This window comes from Cebidichthys violaceus, unplaced genomic scaffold (genome assembly GCF_023349555.1).
Source record: "Cebidichthys violaceus isolate CVI_PGR_0920_01 unplaced genomic scaffold, fCebVio1.0.p SCAF_21, whole genome shotgun sequence".
Lineage (NCBI taxonomy): Eukaryota > Metazoa > Chordata > Actinopteri > Perciformes > Stichaeidae > Cebidichthys > Cebidichthys violaceus.
Genome location: NW_027176384.1, coordinates 3,347,366 through 3,366,766, shown reverse-complemented (window position 1 = coordinate 3,366,766; position 19,401 = coordinate 3,347,366). Strand labels below are relative to the sequence as shown.

Genomic DNA, 19,401 nt, shown 5'->3' with positions numbered 1-19,401 from the left:
TCATTGGATACAAACGCCCACAAATGCTACAATGGGAAAGTCAAAGGAGCTCAGCATGGATCTGAAAAAGCGAATCATTGACTTGAACAAGTCAGGAAAGTCACTTGGAGCCATTTCAAAGCAGCTGCAGGTCCCAAGAGCAACAGTGCAAACAATTGTTTGAAAGTATGAAGTGCATGACACTGTTTTGTCACTGCCACGATCAGGAAGAAAACGCAAGCTATCAAGTCAACCGAGAACCACCAAAAAGCAGATCTGCCAAGAATTAGAAGCTGCTGGAACACAGGTGTCAGTGTCCACAGTCAAGCGTGTTTTGCATCTCCATGGACTGAGAGGCTGCCGTGCAAGAAGGAAGCCCTTGCTCCAAAAGCAGCACCTTAAGGCTCGACTGAAGTTTGCTGCTGATCACATGGACAAAGATAAGACCTTCTGGAGGAAAGTTCTGTGGTCAGATGAAACAAAAATTGAGCTGTTTGGCCACAATGCCCAGCAATATGTTTGGAGGAGAAAAGGTGAGGCCTTTAACCCCAAGAACACCATGCCTACCGTCAAGCACGGTGGTGGTAGTATTATGCTGTGGGGCTGTTTTGCTGCCAATGGAACTGGTGCTTTACAGAGAGTAAATGGGATAATGAAGAAGGAGGATTACCTTCAAATTCTTCAAGATAACCTAAAATCATCAGCCCGAAGGTTGGGTCTTGGGCGCAGTTGGGTGTTCCAACAGGACAATGACCCCAAACACACATCAAAAGTGGTAATGGAATGGCTAAATCAGGCTAGAATTAGGGTTTTAGAATGGCCTTCCCAAAGTCCTGACTTAAAATCCCATTGAGAAATGTCAGAAAGCCATCAAATTTAACTGAACTGCACCAATTCTGTCAAGAGGAGTGGTCAAAGATTCAACGAGAAGCTTGCCAGAAGCTTGTGGATGGCTACCAAAAGTGCCTAATTGAAGTAAAAATGGCCAAGGGACATGTAACCAAATATTAGCACTGCTGTATGTATATTTTTGACCCAGCAGATTTTGTCACTTTTTCTGTTAACCCATAATAAAGTCATGAAAGAACCAAACTTCATGAATGTTTTTTGTGACAAAGAAGTATCTGTTCCAATCACTCTATCAGAGAAAAATCAGAGTTGTAGAAATAACTGGAAACTCAAGAGAGCCATGACATTATGTTCTTTACAAGTGTATGTAAACTTTTGACCACAACTGTACATCCGTGGTTGTTACGCAGATTATTGCGGAATCTCACGATGCTCGCGGGTGGTGCGGGAGGTGGAGCGCTACCAGTTAGATCTGGTGGGGCTTACCTCTACGCACTGCATCAGTTCTGGAACCGTACTCCTGGATAGGGGTTGGACTCTTTTCTTCTCTGGAGTTGCCCAGGGTGTGAGGCGCCAGGCGGGTGTGGGGATACTCACAAATCCCCAGCTGAGTGCTGCTGCGTCGGAGTTTACCCCGGTGGACGAGAGGGTCGCCTCCCTACGCCTGCGGGTTATGGGGGGGAAAACTCTGACTGTTGTCTGTGCATATGCACCGAACAACAGTTCAAAGTATTCGGCCTTCTTAGAGACCCTGACTGGAGTCCTGTATGGGGCTCCAGTGGGGGACTCCATAGTTCTGCTGGGGGATTTCAACGCGCACGTGGGCAACGATGGGGATACCTGGAGAGGCGTGATTGGGAGGAACGGCCTCCCTGATCTAAATCCGAGCGGTCGTTTGTTGTTGGACTTCTGTGCTAGTCATGGATTGTCCATAACGAACACCATGTTCGAGCATAAGGATGTTCATAAGTGTACGTGGTACCAGAGCACCCTAGGCCGAAGGTCGATGATCGATTTTGTTATCGTATCATCGGATCTGAGGCCGTATGTTTTGGACACTCAGGTGAAGAGAGGGGCGGAGCTGTCAACTGATCACCATCTGGTTGTGAGTTGGGTCAGAGGGTGGGGGAAAACTCTGGACAGACCTGGTAAGCCCAAACGAGTAGTGCGGGCAAACTGGGAATGTCTGGAGGAGGCCCCTGTCCGGGAGATCTTCAACTCACACCTCCGGCGGAGCTTTTCTAGCATCCCTGTGGAGGTTGGGGGCATCGAACAGGAATGGACGATGTTCAAAGCTTCTATTGCCAAAGCTACGGCGGTGAGTTGTGGTCTCAAGGTCTTAGGTGCCTCAAGGGGCGGTAACCCTCGAACACCGTGGTGGACACCGGTGGTCAGGGAAGCCGTCCGACTGAAGAAAGAGGCCTTCCGGGATATGTTATCCCGGAGGACTCCTGAGGCAGTTGCAAAGTACCGACAGACCCGAAGGGCTACAGCCGCTGCCGTGAAGGAGGCAAAGCAGCGGGTGTGGGAGGAGTTCGGAGTGGCCATGGAGAAGGACTTTCGGTCGGCACCAAGGTGTTTCTGGAAAACCATCTGGAACCTCAGGAGGGGAAAACGGGGAAACATCCAAGCTGTATACAGTAAGGATGGGACTCTGTTGACTTCAACTGAGGGGGTAATCGGGCGGTGGAAGGAGCACTTTGAGGAACTCCTGAATCCGACTAATACACCCTCTATTGTAGAGGCAGAGCTGGAGGCTGATGGCGGAGCATCATCAATTTCCCTGGTGGAAGTCACTGAGGTAGTCAAACAACTCCACAGTGCAAAGCCCCAGGGATTGATGAGATCCGTCCAGAAATGCTGAAGGCACTGGGTGTGGAGGGACTGTCTTGGATGACACGTCTCTTCAACATTGTGTGGAGGTCTGGGACGGTGGTCCTGGAGGGGGCTTGGGAATACGCCCATCTGGTCTACATGTGTTTTGTGGACCTGGAGAAGGCGTATGACCGGGTCCCCCGGGAGATACTGTGGGAGGTGCTGCGGGAGTATGGGGTGAGGGGGCCACTTCTGGGGGCCATCCAATCCCTGTATGCCCAAAGCGAGAGCTGTGTCCGGGTTCTCGGCAGTAAGTCGGACTCATTTCCGGTGAGGGTTGGCCTCCGCCAGGGCTGCGCTTTGTCACCAATCCTGTTTGTGGTATTCATGGACAGGATATCGAGGCGGAGTCGTGGGGAGGAGTGTTTACAGTTCGGTGGGCTGAGGATTGCATCGCTGCTTTTTGCAGATGATGTGGTCCTGATGTCTTCATCGGGCTGTGACCTCCAGCACTCACTGGATCGGTTCGCAGCCGAGTGTGAAGCGGTTGGGATGAGGATCAGCACCTCTAACTCTGAGGCCATGGTTCTCAGCAGGAAACCGATGGATTACCCACTCCGGGTTGGGAATGAGTCCTTACCCCAAGTGAAGGAGTTCAAGTACCTCGAGGTCTTGTTCGCGAGTGAGGGAACAATGGAACATGAGATTGGCCGGAGAATCGGAGCAGCTGGGCGGTATTGCAGTCGCTTTACCGCACCGTTGTGACGAAAAGAGAGCTGAGCCGCAAGGCAAAGCTCTCTATCTACCGGGCAATCTTCGTTCCTACCCTCACCTATGGTCATGTGGACTGGGTCATGACCGAAAGAATTAGATCGCGGGTACAAGCGGCCGAAATGGGTTTCCTCAGGAGGGTGGCTGGCATCTCCCTTAGAGATAGGGTGAGAAGTTCGGTCATCCGTGAGGGACTCGGAGTAGAGCCGCTGCTTCTTTGCGTGGAACGGAGCCAGTTGAGGTGGTTCGGGCATCTGGTGAGGATGCCACCTGGGCGCCTCCCTAGGGAGGTGTTCCAGGCACGACCAGCTGGGAGGAGACCCCGAGGGAGGCCCAGGACCAGGTGGAGGGACTATATCTCCAAACTGGCCTGGGAGCGCCTCGGGATCCCCCAGTCAGAGCTGGCTGATGTGGCCCGGGAAAGGGAAGTTTGGGGTCCCCAGCTGGAGCTGTTGCCCTCGCGACCCAATCCCGGATAAGCGGATGAAGATGAATGAATGAATAAAAAACAACCAGTAGTCAACGTGCAAGCTGCCAATTGAATGGTGACTTAAGCTACTCTATTGGGTTCATATATTTGGAAATCTGATTTATGTAGCGTCAGTGCCTCACCATTACATTACATTACGGTCATTTAGCAGACGCTTTTATCCAAAGCGACTTACAATTCAGTGTCTATCTACACACCGTAGACGCAGCTACGTCTTGCTCAAGGACACATTGACATGAGACTAGTAGAGGGGATTGAACCGCCGACCCTGTGATTGAAAGGCGGCCCTGCTCTCCACTTAGCCAAGGTCACCAGCCACGAACCTCACCGCACGTCACTGATGCCAAGCCTGCGTGGCCTGACAATACACCATAAATTCATATTAATCAGAAGCACAGCGCTGTGTATACACTTATAAACAATAAAAAAGTAAAAAAAAATAGACCTTCATTGTCTACAACAAAATCCATAAATCATTGTCTGACAAAAGTTGTTACTGGAGAAACCATGAATAGTCAATCTTTCCTCCTGTCGGCAAATTTAAAATTAAACAGCAATCATCTGTACACCAGAATATTTAAGGATTAGTCAAGATATTTTTATTTTCATTTCATCTCCACAATGCATAGACTAGTCCAATGCATTATAATGAATATAACATACTATAAACCTCTTCTCTGAACTTATGAAGGCCAAAAAGTAGTAATATTACAAACGCAGATCTTATACATATGTCTTTTAGTGTTGTAATAATAAAATATGATTATTAACATTGGCAGCAGGATGTGGCCTCCATGGGTTCCAAACTCCTTCCTTTCCCTCCCGCTGTAAATGCTTCATATAATCTGAAAAAAGACAAGTAACAATATCACATGTTGGTGACATTAGCCATGAAGAGTAAAGAAAACATGGTTATGCCTTTTCTCTTATTTACACAGCCTTTCAACCTGCAGAGACCAGACCTTCATCATCCAGATCCTCCTCTGCTGGACCCATGACATCCACTGGTGGTGTACCTGTGTGAACAGTCTTTGTATGCCAAGCCATGAAAATCTGACACTTTTTTTGAATTAAAAGTTTTTTTCTGTTAATAGGTCTCACTCCTGAAGAGGTGGATCGGACAGTTCAGGGGAACCTGAACCTCCAGAGCGTTTGGAGGGATTGGTGTGGTGGGTCCGGTGTGACAGCAGTAACACATGAAATCACACCGTGTGTGTGGGCTGGGACGAGGAGCTGGATGATGAAGATGATGATTTTAAATTATATTTGTGTCCTGATTTGTAATTTAGTTTTGTTCACATTTTTGTCTCATCCATATTCGAATAAATGTTTGTATCATCTTTTCAATCATTTGCACAAGTCATTTGTCTCAACAATGTGTCTTTTTAAACATGAAGCTAAATGTCCGTCAGGATACTTGTGGAGCGGCTGCTTTCGCGGATCTTCAACAAAGCAAAGGCCAACGTGGATCCTGGAAACATTAGAGGCCATCCTTGAGCACCTGTTTTAAAACATATGGGCTAGAGTTAAGGAAGCAGATTATGAAATCACCCCAAAAACATTTAAAAGCCTCGACAAGATCATTTTCAAGGACCTGTGCAAGAAGTGGGGCTGTGTAGAGGCCGCGCTGCTTTCAATAAAACTAGAAGTTGACTCGATCGCCTCTTTCAAAGACCTGATGACACCACCAAAGAAGAATAGCACCGTCCACAGGTTCTTCTCCTTGTGGGCAAAGACATCTCCAAGCCCTCCACTCCAGAGTTCAGACGTAGAGCTGCTAGTGTCATGTACACCAGCATTCAAATGTTTGGAGCCCAAAGCAGTGATTTAATCCAGTGTGGCTAGGAAGACTGTTCTAAATCTTTTGAATGGACTTATGACTTAATAATTCATCTTTTGCAGGCAAAGCTATTGGAGGGGGAGGGTTGTTTGGGAAACCAAAGAATACAATAGAGAGTTCGAGTGTTGAGCTCTCAGGGTCACCTTAGTCAGCAGTGTGACCTCACAGGAGAAGGTTCAACGTCCTGAACCTGTAACCGGTTGTATATGGACCCAAATGCAACACACAAGATTCCAGGGATCTTTGGCTTTTATTACAAACTTCTAGGTACAGCAGGCAGAGTAATCAGAGTCAGGATCAGAAGGCTGGTGGGTTTACCGGGAGTCAGGCAAGGCGGGTAGAACAGGGGGAGGCAGGGTCGGTAACAGGAGATCAGTCCGTAAGAGAGTGCTGGAGAGGCTGGCAATGAAAACCCAAGAACAATCTGGCAGTGTGTGTCTGGGAGGCAGGAGTCTATATGGGGGCTTGATTAATGAACAGAGGCAGGTGAGTGAACAGGTGAAGGGAGTTAGACTGACGAGGAGGGAGTGACTGACAAGTAGAATGAAGAGGGTGTGGAGCTGAACTGTGACAGAACCATTGTGAGTTTCTGTGTTGGCTACTTGGGTTGTGTGACTTTACTCGGGGGGGTGTACATACAGTTTCATTCAACTTTTCTGAAAAACCATGCAGCAATTGGGTAATCTAAATATCCCCCAAAAGCAAAGTGGTTTCATATTTAACAATATGCAATAACTGCTTCAACCAACATAAAAGTGATCCATAAAAGTGTTAAATTGTATATTTCTGCTCATCTCACTTATCATTTGCCGTCAAAGCTGTAGAATTACATTTCAACATTTACATTTAGTTTGAATCGATATTACTGGCGTATCACTAACTCAAAATATGAGCTTATCATGCAGATTGGCTCATTTCAAAGTTTTATATCATATTCTATATTATTGGATTATTAATACTGATTCATCAACATTTAAGCTGTAAATTGTTAAATGTAGCATGCTGAGCAGGTGAACCCAATTATACACTTTATATATTGTTCACTCTTTAAAAATGCGTCATATCTTATGAAAGTATCATGGAAAATAGGTTGTGTAAATTTTGTATCTCCAAAATAAGTAGGAACTGTAGCTGTCAAATATTGTAGCAAAGTTGTTAGAGAAATTCACTCGAAGCCGATGTAAAAGTAATAATCACAGGACATTTATTCTTGCAAGAAGGAGACAGAGTTGAAACACATACAAGTCATGTATCAAGGCTACTCAGAGGTCTGTCTCTGAGTCTCTGATATTTATACTTCGGATAACAACACAAGTGCGTTTGCACAGAATCATTTGCATAAAGCTACGTGGCATGTCTTGAACTCGCCCCTTCCGCACAAGCAAACGTCATCTTGACGTTTAGTAAGATATACAATCGTCCCTTACAGAAGGTCACAGTGACTGCTAAATGAGGAACATCTGAGGATAACAAGTGTGAAGAGATTTCACACAGTAGTCACAGACTTCACGGAGCCTTGTATGTTAAACAATAAGAACTGGTCATTCTAAAAGTTATTTTTCTCCAACAGAAGTCAAATGTAAAGTATTTCTCTTTGAACTGTAGTACAGTAGAAGTAGAAAGTAGCAGGGAAAAAATATTTTGATAATCAATTAATTTCATTTTTTAAACAACAATAACGATATATAAATGGTTGCAGCTTTTCAAATGTGAATATTAGCTTTGTGAATATTTTGGGGACTTAGATTGTTTAAGATATTGTGATGGACATTTTTTGGACTATTTAGTGAAATTTAAAGCCCAAACAATATAAATAGATAAAGAGATAAAAAGTCAATGAATCAATAATGGAAGTAATGATTAGTAGCAGCCCTGATATCAATGATGGATGCATTAGGACAACAGAAGGACACTTTGTTATCTCACATGAAGTTGAATGTAATGAGTTGTACAACAGCTCATCAATAAGCTCAATAACTGCCTATTAGTCATAATTCAGAAGTATTAACCCAAGAGTGCGCCTTGTTAGCTTAATTTGATCAGTAAACCAGTAAGGTTGTCCAGATGTTCTTGTAATGATGTCGCCTGATAGACAGGTGACACCATTGCTTCTCTAACCAACTGCTCTGTGTGTGTTTGTGTCTCCAGTATAACAATGTTCCTGTGTTGCAAGAGCTGATTCAGAGCCTGCCAATATTTGGAGTCCTGTAAGTAACACACACATGAATGCAAACAAACACACACAAGTGTACATAGATAGTGAGCTTCTGTTTCTATCTTCAAACACAATCTTTCTATGAACTAAAGTATCTCTGTCTCTCTTTATCTGTGTAGGAACGGACAAGTTCTGTATGAGCTTCCTGAAAATTGTTTCTCTGCTTTGCACCCAGCTGCTCCTCCTCCGGACACCGTGAACACAAAGTAAGCTCTGCTGCTTTGGTCTTGACTGGCTAATGATCTTTGGCAGTGGACACCAACTCATAAACAAACCACATTCACCTTTTTGCAGCTGTTGTTTGATTGAAGTGTCTTGTTATTTGTCTACCAAAATTCCTGCATGAATATTATAATAATCAGCATTTCACCCATGTCTTGTATTGTTCTGCTCACTTTAGAGATCCTTCCTGAAATGCTTCTGTTTTTGTTCTGTACTCCCACAGAAAGAGAAAGCGTGATGAGCCATACGTCAAGAAGCCGCCAAACGCCTTCATGCTGTTCATGAAGGAGCAGAGGCCAAACTTTGTGGCTGAAATGAACACCGGCGGGATGGCAGCTGTCAACACCATCCTGGGACAGAAGGTAAGTGTGTTTGCTCTGTGAGACACTCTATGTTACACAACCTTCATGACAGTTTGGTAAAAGATTCTTCAGATGTGCTTATTCTTTATTGAGCAGTGTCCAAGAGAAGTCTTTCCTCTAACTCTAAATCTTCACATCTGGACAGCAACCTTTGATGATTTTCAGTTATTGTCTCATATTATAATAACTATATAGTAATAACTAATTAATGTTGTCCTCTTTCCACAGTGGAAGTCTCTGTCCAACAAAGAGCAGGAGAATACTACCAACAGGCAGACATAGAAAGACGTGTACATGCTCAGCGCCACCCTGAATGGTCAAGCAGCAACAATTACGTATGTACAACTCATGTTAACACCAGAATGCTAGCGCTTAAGAAACAAAGTCACTGAAAGACTCTTGATTTTATCAGCTCATGTCAGATGGAAAGTCTAACGTGTTTGTTTTTGTGTAGGGAGTAAAGAGAAAGAGGGTCAGGAGGCAGGCCACCAACATTGCTGCAGGTAAGACAATATTTCTGAGGATCACAGCTTGTTTTCATATGAAATGGGATGAAAACTCCATGATAGGATCATATTGGACTATGATAGATCATAGATAGTCAAAATACATAGAAGAAGAAGCTTTTACCGTGTGTTACCAAGTCTGAGAGGATTGATCAGTGCTTTGTTTGTTTGTACTGCAGCATCTACATGTGGAGAGATCACCCAGCAGGTGACCTCAGTGTACACAGGCGTGGTGGAGGCTCCTGCCACACACACCAGCTTCACTCACCTGCTGGATAACAAAGACTCCTTCAGGCTGGAATCTATACCAGTGATTCCATGGATGGAGTCCCCCGCTGCACCAGCGGATTCAGAACACATGGATTTGGCCAATGAACTAGAAGCCCTGGTAGCGGGGCTGATGGAACCTCTTCCCCTTGAGTCAGAGCCTCATTCCTTTTCTATCATGGACATCTTAAAGGAGGATCATACAGATGTGTTCACATGCTGAGAGTCTGCTTAACGCAACACACACATTGTGTACATTTGTGAAAAAAAATAAAAACATCCTCCTAATTCTATCCTTTTGTAATTGATCTATAATCTACATTGTTTTTAAATTGTTAACATGTTAGCCAATATTACGTGAGAGTCCAGCTGAGATTTTTTTTTTTTTTTTTTTTTTTTGATAACTCTTGTAATTAGGGCTGGCTCAGGTTTATAGTGAGGGCCGGTTCAGGTTTATATTGAGGGCTGGCTCAGGTTTATAGTTACGACTGGCTCAGGTTTATATTGAGGGCTGGCTCAGGTTTATAATTAGGGCTGGTTCAACTTTATATTAGGGCTGGTTCAGGTTTATAGTTAGGGCTGGTTCAGGTTTATAGTGAGGGCTGGCTCAGGTTTATAGTTAGGGCTGGTTCAGGTTTATAGTTAGGGCTGGCTCAGGTTTATAGTTAGGGCCGGTTCAGGTTTATAGTTAGGGCTGGCTCATGTTTATAGTTAGGGCTGGCTCATGTTTATAGTTAGGGCTGGCTCAGGTTTATAGTTAGGGCTGGTTCAGGTTTATAGTTAGGGCTGGCTCAGGTTTATAGTTAGGGCTGGTTCAGGTTTATAGTTAGGGCTGGCTCATGTTTATAGTTAGGGCTGGCTCATGTTTATAGTTAGGGCTGGTTCAGGTTTATAGTGAGGGCTGGCTCAGGTTTATAGTGAGGGCTGGCTCATGTTTATAGTTAGGGCTGGCTCATGTTTATAGTTAGGGCTGGTTCAGGTTTATAGTGAGGGCTGGCTCAGGTTTATAGTGAGGGCTGGCTCAGGTTTATAGTGAGGGCTGGCTCAGGTTTATAGTTAGGGCTGGCTCATGTTTATAGTTAGGGCTGGCTCATGTTTATAGTTAGGGCTGGTTCAGGTTTATAGTGAGGGCTGGCTCAGGTTTATAGTTAGGGCTGGCTCAGGTTTGCCTTGGACCAGCCCATAAGCTGCTATAGGCCTAGGCTGCTGGAGGACTTCCTGTGATATACTGAGCTCCCCTTTCCTCCTCTCACTCTCCTTCTGTATACATTAATGTCCCATTAATGGACATTAGTAACTTGGCTTCTCCCCTGGAGTCTCTGTGCTTTCAGGTCTTGCAGGTTTCCATGGATCGTGGTTACACCTAGATCGTGATTGTGCCTGCTGTCGTGGCCCTGCTTGACACCCACTGCTATCATTATTATCATTACTGCTATTACTGTTATTATCATTCTATTGTATCCAGTGATGCTGTTATTAGTAGCAGTAGCAGACTTATCTCTATTATTATCTCTGCTATTACTGTTATTATTTGTATTATCATTATATTATATTCACCGCCACTACTATTATTGTTTGTTATTAGTCCAATATATATTTTATTAAAGCTGTTGTGCTATTACTGCTGTTGCTGAGCCTCTCTGTGTCTCCCTCTCTCTCTCTGAAATCCCAATCATATGTGCTTCTATTTTGACTGAATGGAAAAGATAAGTAAATTAATTCATTTTGGGTTTAACCTACTCTGATAATTGTCAGAGTCAGTATAGGAAACAGGTTGTAAGTTCAGAAACTGCAACTATAGTAATTGTTAGAGGAACATTCTGTTCAATAAAAGCCAGACAGAAACCTTCATAGGGGAGAAATACGACGGCCCATTTCCGTTTTCCCGTTTTTGGTTTGAAACGAAAAACGAGAATACCATGGTATTTCCGGATTTGTTTTTTTAAAACAGACTATCAAAACGTACACGGACCATCATTTAATTATTTAAAAAAAAAAATTATACATTTTAGTGATTGTCTACATGTCAGAAAAATAAAATTAGATATTAAAAACTGTGTCACTTATTATGTTCACTGACTGAAAAGGTAGGCTATGTTCACATTAGTTAGTTCCTGTCGGATTACAGAAAATGCTGATTACTGCATGTCCCAGGTCAGTTTGACCCAACAAAAACTATTATGGAGCAGTGAATATCACCTAGTACAGGAGAGTATAAAAAAAAAGCACAGAGTGTACAGACAATCAGCCTGCACAGAAAGAGTTACAGCAAATAAACAAAACGATTGTCAGTTAGCAGAAACATGTGCAGGCAATTGAGAATTTTGCTTGTTTCTACTTTTATTTTCATTTTTTCAATACTGCTATCTTTACTTATAGCGTCTGGAATCTGAGCTGGTCACAAATATGGAGGAAACTGACACAGGAGTGCTTGTAGGCCATAGGCGAAAAAACTTTTAAAAAAGTAACATTAAAACTTAACATTAAAACTTAACATTTTAATTAAATAATAAAGGAGATACACAACATAGACATGTTGCAAAGTTCTTCTTGAATAATATGCAAACTTCATTAGTAATGAGTAAATGTGTTGAAAGGGTCAGTATTTACAGAGGGTAGTATTTAGTCTCTGCAGGTCTGGAGTTTGGACTCAAAGTCACGTGAACAAATTATTCTCTTCGTCTGTTGACTCCACATGTACCTGCCTGGAATGCTCTCTCTTCCTCTCTCTCGCTCTCTCTCTCACACACACACACACACACACACACACACACACATACAAAAGGCTTCGGTCCGTGGTCCTGCTCTCGGCTCAGTGTTGAGTGAGAAGGTGATGCCTCAGGACTTCCATTCATCCGTATGAGGAGCTGCAAAACACATTGAACAATTGGAACAACAGTCTTAAAAGGTTTTTTCCTTCTAGTTTTGGTCTGACTTCCACCAAAATGTCAGGGGACTCTCTGGTCGCTGGCTCCTTTGTGGTAGCAGACTACGTCGTGTTTGCTCTCATGCTCCTGGTGTCCGCTGCCGTCGGGGTCTACTACGCCTGGGCGAACAGGGGACAGGGAAACTTGGGGGACTTCCTGATGGGGGGCCGAAGCCTGACGGCCCTGCCCGTGTCCCTGTCCCTGACCGCCAGCTTCATGTCAGCCATCACAGTGCTGTCCAACCCAGCCGAGGTAAAGTTAAAGAGCCGATTCCCAAGAGGCAAATCCAAAAACCATCTCTGAGGAAATATTTTGTGTCTGGTTCAGTCTACGGGATGTATTACTTTTAATGCAAGTAAAGTTTTTAAAGTGGGATGAGATGCAGCTCTTTTTCCCTAGTGCAGTTTCCCTGATGTTTCAAGTGAATAAGAGACATAATGCAGAGACAGGGCGACATGAATGGGACATAAACTTTCAGTTTTCTTAGATAATCACAGAAAAAACATACATATTGCTGCATGTTGTTCTTAGGTATACCGCTACGGAGCCAATATTGGATATTATGGTCTCTCCTACATGATGACGATGGTGGTCACATCTGAGATCTTCCTCCCAGTCTTTTACAGGCTGGCCATCACCAGCACGTATGAGGTGAGTGTGCTTTGGTTTTTAGATTGAGGTTTGGGTGGCTTTTCTCTTCTCTTCTCTTAACAAAGTCATGAAATATGTCAAATGTTTGGTTTACCTATAAAATACTATAGAAACTGACCCAAATATTTTCATATGCTAAAGATCACGTCCTTATTATAGTCTGAGGTTGATATGGCTCTGTTCCATAAAGTATGTGAAATGGAGCCAAGTAAAGGGAAGTTGATTTTTTTATTATTTCTTAAACACATTTTGGGAATTTTCTGTGCAACAAGTTAAAGTGAATTTAGAAGAGGCCCAGGTGTAGACATGAACAGATCCAATGTCACTGATCCAAAGTGAGGGGGAGTCAAATGAGTCAGTGGTCAGTGTGTGATAAGAAAGGTCTTATAGCTTCTCTTTCCCGATACTGACCTTCTATAAAGCCTGCTCTCTTCTGTCTGCGTCATGTCTCTGCCAAGTATCTGGAGCTGCGTTTCAACAGAGCAACCCGTCTGCTGGGAACCACGCTCTTCATCGTTCAGACGGTGAGTAAGAAGCCAGTCAACACGTAACAAACAGGGCTTTGACCATGGAGGGCAAAACAGCCAATCTGACACCTGAGGGTAATTTTGTGTCTGTATCATTTCTCTCACAGATCCTCTACACTGGAATAGTTATTTATGCCCCAGCTCTTGCTTTGAATCAAGGTATGTTGGGTTTCATTCCACGCTCAGCTTGGTTTAACATTCCTGCATGAGGGCACTTAAAGCTGCTTGGTTTTGCTCAGTTGAGTTAGTCTGAAAACCTCCCTCTCTCTGCAGTAACTGGGATGAATCTGTGGGGGGCAGTTGTTTCCACAGGCGTGGTCTGTACCTTTTACTGCACAATGGTAAGTGACTAAATCTGCTCACCTGAGTGCTGACATTACTGAGGTTTTTTTATTCTTTAAATTCCTGGATTTGTTGATGTGTTTGACACCTGTTTGTGGTCTGCATTGTTACAGGGTGGTCTGAGGGCGGTGGTGTGGACAGATGTGTTGCAGGTTGGTCCCTGGTTGAGAAAAAAACACATAACAAGTATTTGGTTTGGTACCGCTGGTACTAATCTGTCATTATAGTGCATGCGTCATACCTGTTTCACGTAGGCCACGACAGCAAACAACTGATCTCCTCTTATACAAAAAAATGGAAACGTCATTACAAATCAACCTGATTTCCTCCAAAACAAACACTGTGACCCATGTTTTGGATTAATGCATTATACTTAATATGCTACAATGTTTTAAGTGCAACAAACCGGTGAAATTAGGACCACTACTGGGACAGAAAAACAGGGAAGAAGCAACCTAAATGATCAAAATCTCCCCCTACAGCTTGGTGTGATGCTTGCAGGCTTCCTGTCTGTCATCATCAGGTCTGTGATCGTACAAGGCGGAGTCCTCCCCATCATTTCAGATTCACAACAAGGAGGGAGACTCAACTTTGAGGAGTGAGTATGCATCCGAATATTAACTTTGAATGGCTCTTTTCAATGGCGGGAAGCGATTAAACACTCCACAGAAGTATTGTACTATTAGAAACAACATGCTGCCTTCATGGTGCTGAAACATTCAAAGCCTTTGTCCTTTCTGTCTCTCTCCGTGGTGCTGAAAGTTTGAGTCCAAACTACCTTCTGTTTCCGTTTCACCAGCTTTGACACAAACCCTCTGAGGAGACACACATTTTGGACCATTACCGTCGGAGGGACATTCGTCTGGGTCAGTATCTATGGGATCAACCAGGCCCAGGTTCAGAGATACATCTCCTGCAAGAGCATCACTCATGCCAGACTGTGAGTCCTGATTTACCGGGAGGGAGACACTTACCGAGACACATGATGGGGTATAAGTCTCGGCAATATTGGCTCATTTGATTGTCTGTTGTTGTCATACAGGGATTAGTGCGCTGCAGGAGGAGGTTTTGCATGTTTTTGTCCATGTGCGCTGGTTCTCTATGTGTGATTCTTCCTTTTTCCAGATCTGTCTACATCAACCTGGTAGGCCTGTGGTCCATCTTGCTGTGCTCAGTGTTTGCAGGAATGTGCCTCTTCTCGGTCTATAAGAAGTGTGACCCATGGACCGCCAGACTGGTCTCTGCTCCTGATCAGGTACGACGGAGAGTAACACATAAACATTGAGGGATTTATTTTGACTGTGTGCTTGTGTGTGAGATTCCAAGAAGTTACAACTGAGATGAAATGATGATGATTGATTTTTAACACCTCAGCCAGGTTAATATATGTATGTATAGTTGATATGTGTCTATGAATGCATTATGCACATGTCCCCCGTCCTCTGTAGTTGATGCCATATTTGGTGATGGACATCTTGGGAGACTATCCCGGCCTCCCTGGACTGTTTGTTGCAGCTGCATTTAGCGGATCTCTCAGGTTAATGCAGTACTTAACTTTTAAGTTATTGCAACCAACATTGAGAATTTGTCTGTTTCAAATTATAATATGTAATGTCTTTGATCAGCATATCAGCTCATACTCAACACTACAAAGTGGCCCTGGAAAAAAGTTGTATTTTTTCGCATACGTATATGCGATGTATTTGTATGACGGTTCTGCTTTGACTACATTGTGTGATTTTGGTGTCATATCAACCCCAGCACGGTGTCTTCCAGCATCAATGCACTGGCTGCAGTGACGGTAGAGGACCTGATCAAACCGTACACTAACATGTCTGAGAGACACCTGTTCTGGATCTCAAAAGGACTGAGTGAGTGGATGGTTCTCACGTGTATTTGAGCTGAACGAGTTGTCTGTTTGGCGGTAATTGAGGATTGAAAACCTCAAATAATTCCCTAATGTCGTCCGTGTTGCAGGTCTCATATATGGGGTTTTGTGCATCGGAATGGCCGGACTGGCTTCGCTCATGGGAGGGATCTTGCAGGTAGAGTAGATCTGTTTTGTATGCTTTAGCAGGAGCTGAGGTTTATGATTTATTATAGGAATTAACTGAATATGTGCTTCTTTATACAGGCAGTCACCAGTATATTTGGGATCATTGGAGGTCCTTTACTTGGCGTGTTTACATTGGGTATCCTCTGTCCAATTGCCAACTCCAAAGTAAGCCTGTTGTTATCTAACTGTAGTTTTTGGTTGTCTTTGTGATTCCAGTAACCCATGCTAATATTTAAAAGGGCATTATGATGGGTATGTATGTTTGTTACATTTGTTTGTAAAATGTATTTAAAAAATAAAATCTAACCTTTTTTTTGCTACAGGATGGCAGATTTTTTTTTACTCTACTTTTAAAAAAAATCCTGGGGTATTAATATACCCTGTAAATTAGGGTAAAATTATTTTAAAAATGTAAAAAAAATCTATAACATTATTTTCCTCTGAAATACCTTTATTTAATTTGTAAAGATGAGCAGCACAGCTCCACAAATTATATATCAAGGCACTTTCTCACTGCACCTCTTTGAAACTTCTGTATATCATTTAAAGCTGCTTCTCCAAAAAGGATGTTTTACCATTTTCAGTGATTAAATTGTCTTCTAGGGGGCTTTGTCGGGTCTTGTGTCGGGGTTGGTGGTGTCCCTGTGGGTGGGCATCGGGGCCCAGGTTTACCCTCCCCCTCCTGAGATGAGCCGACCTCTGTCACTGACCACCGAGGGCTGTAACTTCACCGCCACGGATAGTCTCAACTGGACCGCCACTGCTCTGCCAGCACAGCCGGCCTCCATCACCACAGCACCAGTACACCACATAGACGGCAGGTAAGTGTGCACGGCTGTGATTGATTATTAGTTGGATGTAAGCAGCCATTTTAGTGTACGGGCAATGCCTGCCTATAAGGATACAAAGTGGGAGCAAAAGAACATTGCGATATCAAGTTAGTGAGATGTTGTGTGTTATTGAGTTTAAGGAATTAGATTATCTGATCATGTACTATTTTCTCCCACCTCCAGGCCTCTGCTGGCAGATAGCTGGTACTCTCTGTCCTACCTTTACTTCAGTCCTATTGGAACCATCACAGCTGTCAGTGTGGGACTGTTAGTCAGCTTGTTTACAGGTACACAAAATATATTTTGTTGCGTGATTTACATTCTTATGAATAAATTACTGATGTGCTCTTATGTTTTCTCAATGTACGTTTCAGGAGGCTGGAAGCTGAAGGTGGAATCAAGGCTTACATTAATGAAGGAAGACACAACTGTTTATCACCTGTTCAAGTATTTTAAAGACAGAGTAAGCGCTGTGGCAGCGAACCAATATCAAATGCTATCGACTCATAACAGAACTAGCTGCTGACTCTGCCTTGCGCTTCTTCCCTTTTTTGAGGTCACGAGACGAACAGGAAAGCTCGACCTGACAAGGGACAGAGAGGAGAAAACCGGCAGCACTAATCCTGCTTTCTGCAACGTTGAGCTGGACTTAACAAAAGGCAGCATTCGCACATGAAATGTTTGTTACGTGATTACTGGAAATAATAATACAAGAAATGTAAATGAAGGAGCTGAAATACAGAAAAAAAGTGTGTGAAGTTAGTGTGTTAGAGTGTGAGTCTATGTCTGTCTGAGTCTATGTGTGCTAGCCCTGTTATAAGCTGTCCACCTGCACATGTCAAATATAAATAATCACATCACAACCTGTGTTTCTTAATGCTGAAATACAGTATATTTTACTGTATGTGTGTGTGTGGCAGTCAAACAAGGACACACACACACACACACATACAAACTCCAAACGAAAGGTGTCGAGGCTGTTTTATTGCTCTTCATTGCTGACTAGAGAATGATGTGGAAGGACTCATTTTGTTTCAAGTTTTGGTGTGACTGCTGGCATTGGGGTCTACTATGCCTGGGTGGGCAGGGGCCTAGGAAGCTCTGGGGACTTCCTAACGGGGCCACAGTGTTGACGGCTCTACCCGTCCCCCCTGTCCCTGACCGCCAGCTACTTATCAGCACACTGTAGCGCTGGCCAACCCAAACCGAGCTAAAGCTACAAGCAGACAGGATTCATGCAGGAGCACAATGCAAAAACGATCTCCTCCTGACAGGTGATTTCGTTTCTGATCCAGTCTGCTGAATGACGAGCCTCCTAAAACAAGAATCTTTATCAATGGGGTGAGGTGTTTTTTTTTACCTGCGCTGAAATGGGTTTTCACCAGGCCTGGCTGTTCGGCTGCGTCTAAATGGAAGCTGAATGCTTTCTGTCACTAAGTAGAGTTAAACATTTTGGTTTTGTTCTCAGATATGTGTGTGTTATTAAAGTGTGTGTGATTCTAGGATGTTTTTCCAGTATGACTATTTGTTCTGTATTATTCACAAAGCCATAGTCTGAAAACCTCAACAAACCTGTATGTTTTCTTAAATTTAGTTTCCCTGACCAAATTAGGAGGCAGATCATGAATAGTAGTTTTATTTTTTATTCTGATTAAGTGTGATTTGGCTGAATATTAATTCTGTTTAACACTAGTTTTTCAATTTATGCAATGCATTGTTGTTATTTGGCAGCAAGTTAGCGTGATCTATAGGTGACCCAGCAACAGACGTTATCAGACAACTCAGAGACATGAGCAATGGTGGATGTATGACAATAAATATACAGTATACAGTGTCTAAACTGTTTTACCTTCCAGAAAAAAGTAGGGGATGGAGCCATGCTCCTTGGGGAACAAAAGTATGGCAAATGTTCTAGCCAAATCTAAATGACCACATAACTTAACCGCTATAGCAAGCCTCAACCGAACCACAGCCCCAGAACAGAGATGTGATAGCAAGTAAGGGCACTACTGTCTGTGATGAATGATCAACTCGTCTACCTGGAAGGATACAAATTAAGATGCAAAACAGCAGATTATTGTGACATCACGTCAGCATTGTGACCATTTCCATCCAGGGTTTAATATTACACTTCAAATGTCTTTCATCACAGTTAAACAGGTACCTCATCTCAACTGTAAAAATAATATTCCAAGCAGTCAGTAATTTAGTTATATTATTATCAGATATGTCATGGTTGTTGTTGCTTTTTGACATTTGCCATAAATAAGAAATCAGTTTAGACAAAAGTTTAAATGACAATATGGGAAATTTGGGGTTTGCATGTTAACAAATTCTCATTTTCAGATATTTTTATTCTAACACTATTGAAACAACTTTCTGAGTTGAATCTTATTTTCCTTTCCCCATTTTTCTAATATGTCAGGGTTTCTAACCTTACAATTAGAATGGAATTGTGGGAGGTTTCTAACATTTTCATATCAATGTCTTACATATTAAAACGAATGAATGAAATTCATCTGTGATAGAATCTCACCTATTTCGCATAATATGTTCAGACCTCCCTTTACCCTTTGAAAACAGTTCAAAAGCAATTTTTGTGACTAGTTATTTTCCATCCTCTTGATCTTGTGATGGCCCCTCTCTTCCACTAGGAGTGTGTCCTGTCTGCTGTCTCTTTCTGTCTCTCAGGTTGTTGCTCCTCAGCTGATGGGCCACATCGAGCCTGATTAGAGACTCAGCACCTCACAAC

At 43.2% G+C, this 19,401-nt stretch overlaps 1 protein-coding gene and 1 long non-coding RNA gene across 3 annotated transcripts; both read left to right on the top strand.

Annotated features, from left to right (window-relative positions):
• The first annotated feature begins 8,296 nt into the window (after nt 1-8,296).
• On the top strand, nt 8,297-9,516 carry LOC137877261 (uncharacterized). The gene is made up of 4 exons (XR_011103518.1): nt 8,297-8,543; nt 8,772-8,878; nt 8,998-9,046; nt 9,229-9,516. It is a non-coding gene; the product is annotated as an uncharacterized lncRNA (long non-coding RNA).
• A 2,600-nt stretch (nt 9,517-12,116) lies between these two features.
• Nucleotides 12,117-18,152, top strand: slc5a8 (solute carrier family 5 member 8). 2 transcript variants are annotated; one of them, XM_068716935.1, is made up of 17 exons: nt 12,117-12,495; nt 12,775-12,894; nt 13,353-13,418; nt 13,529-13,580; nt 13,695-13,762; nt 13,877-13,915; nt 14,246-14,361; nt 14,563-14,703; nt 14,889-15,018; nt 15,212-15,300; nt 15,540-15,634; nt 15,741-15,808; nt 15,898-15,984; nt 16,423-16,640; nt 16,833-16,936; nt 17,024-17,112; nt 17,206-18,152. In XM_068716935.1, the coding sequence occupies exons 1-17, from the start codon at nt 12,262-12,264 to the stop codon at nt 17,323-17,325; spliced, it is 1,836 nt and encodes a 611-aa protein (XP_068573036.1). In that variant the 5' UTR covers nt 12,117-12,261; the 3' UTR covers nt 17,326-18,152. The 2 variants fall into 2 exon arrangements, with proteins under 2 accessions (XP_068573036.1, XP_068573035.1); XM_068716934.1 differs by having other exon boundaries at nt 12,118-12,495; nt 15,525-15,634.
• Nucleotides 18,153-19,401: the final 1,249 nt, after the last annotated feature.

Excerpts from the sequence above, each read along its gene's own strand:
- slc5a8 (XM_068716934.1), top strand. The coding sequence starts at position 12,262 with ATGTCAGGGGACTCTCTGGTCGCTGGCTCCTTTGTGGTAGCAGACTAC. Across the intron at positions 13,763-13,876 it reads GTACCTTTTACTGCACAATG|GGTGGTCTGAGGGCGGTGGT; the intron begins GTAAGTGACTAA and ends GCATTGTTACAG. Across the intron at positions 15,301-15,524 it reads GCATTTAGCGGATCTCTCAG|CACGGTGTCTTCCAGCATCA; the intron begins GTTAATGCAGTA and ends TATCAACCCCAG.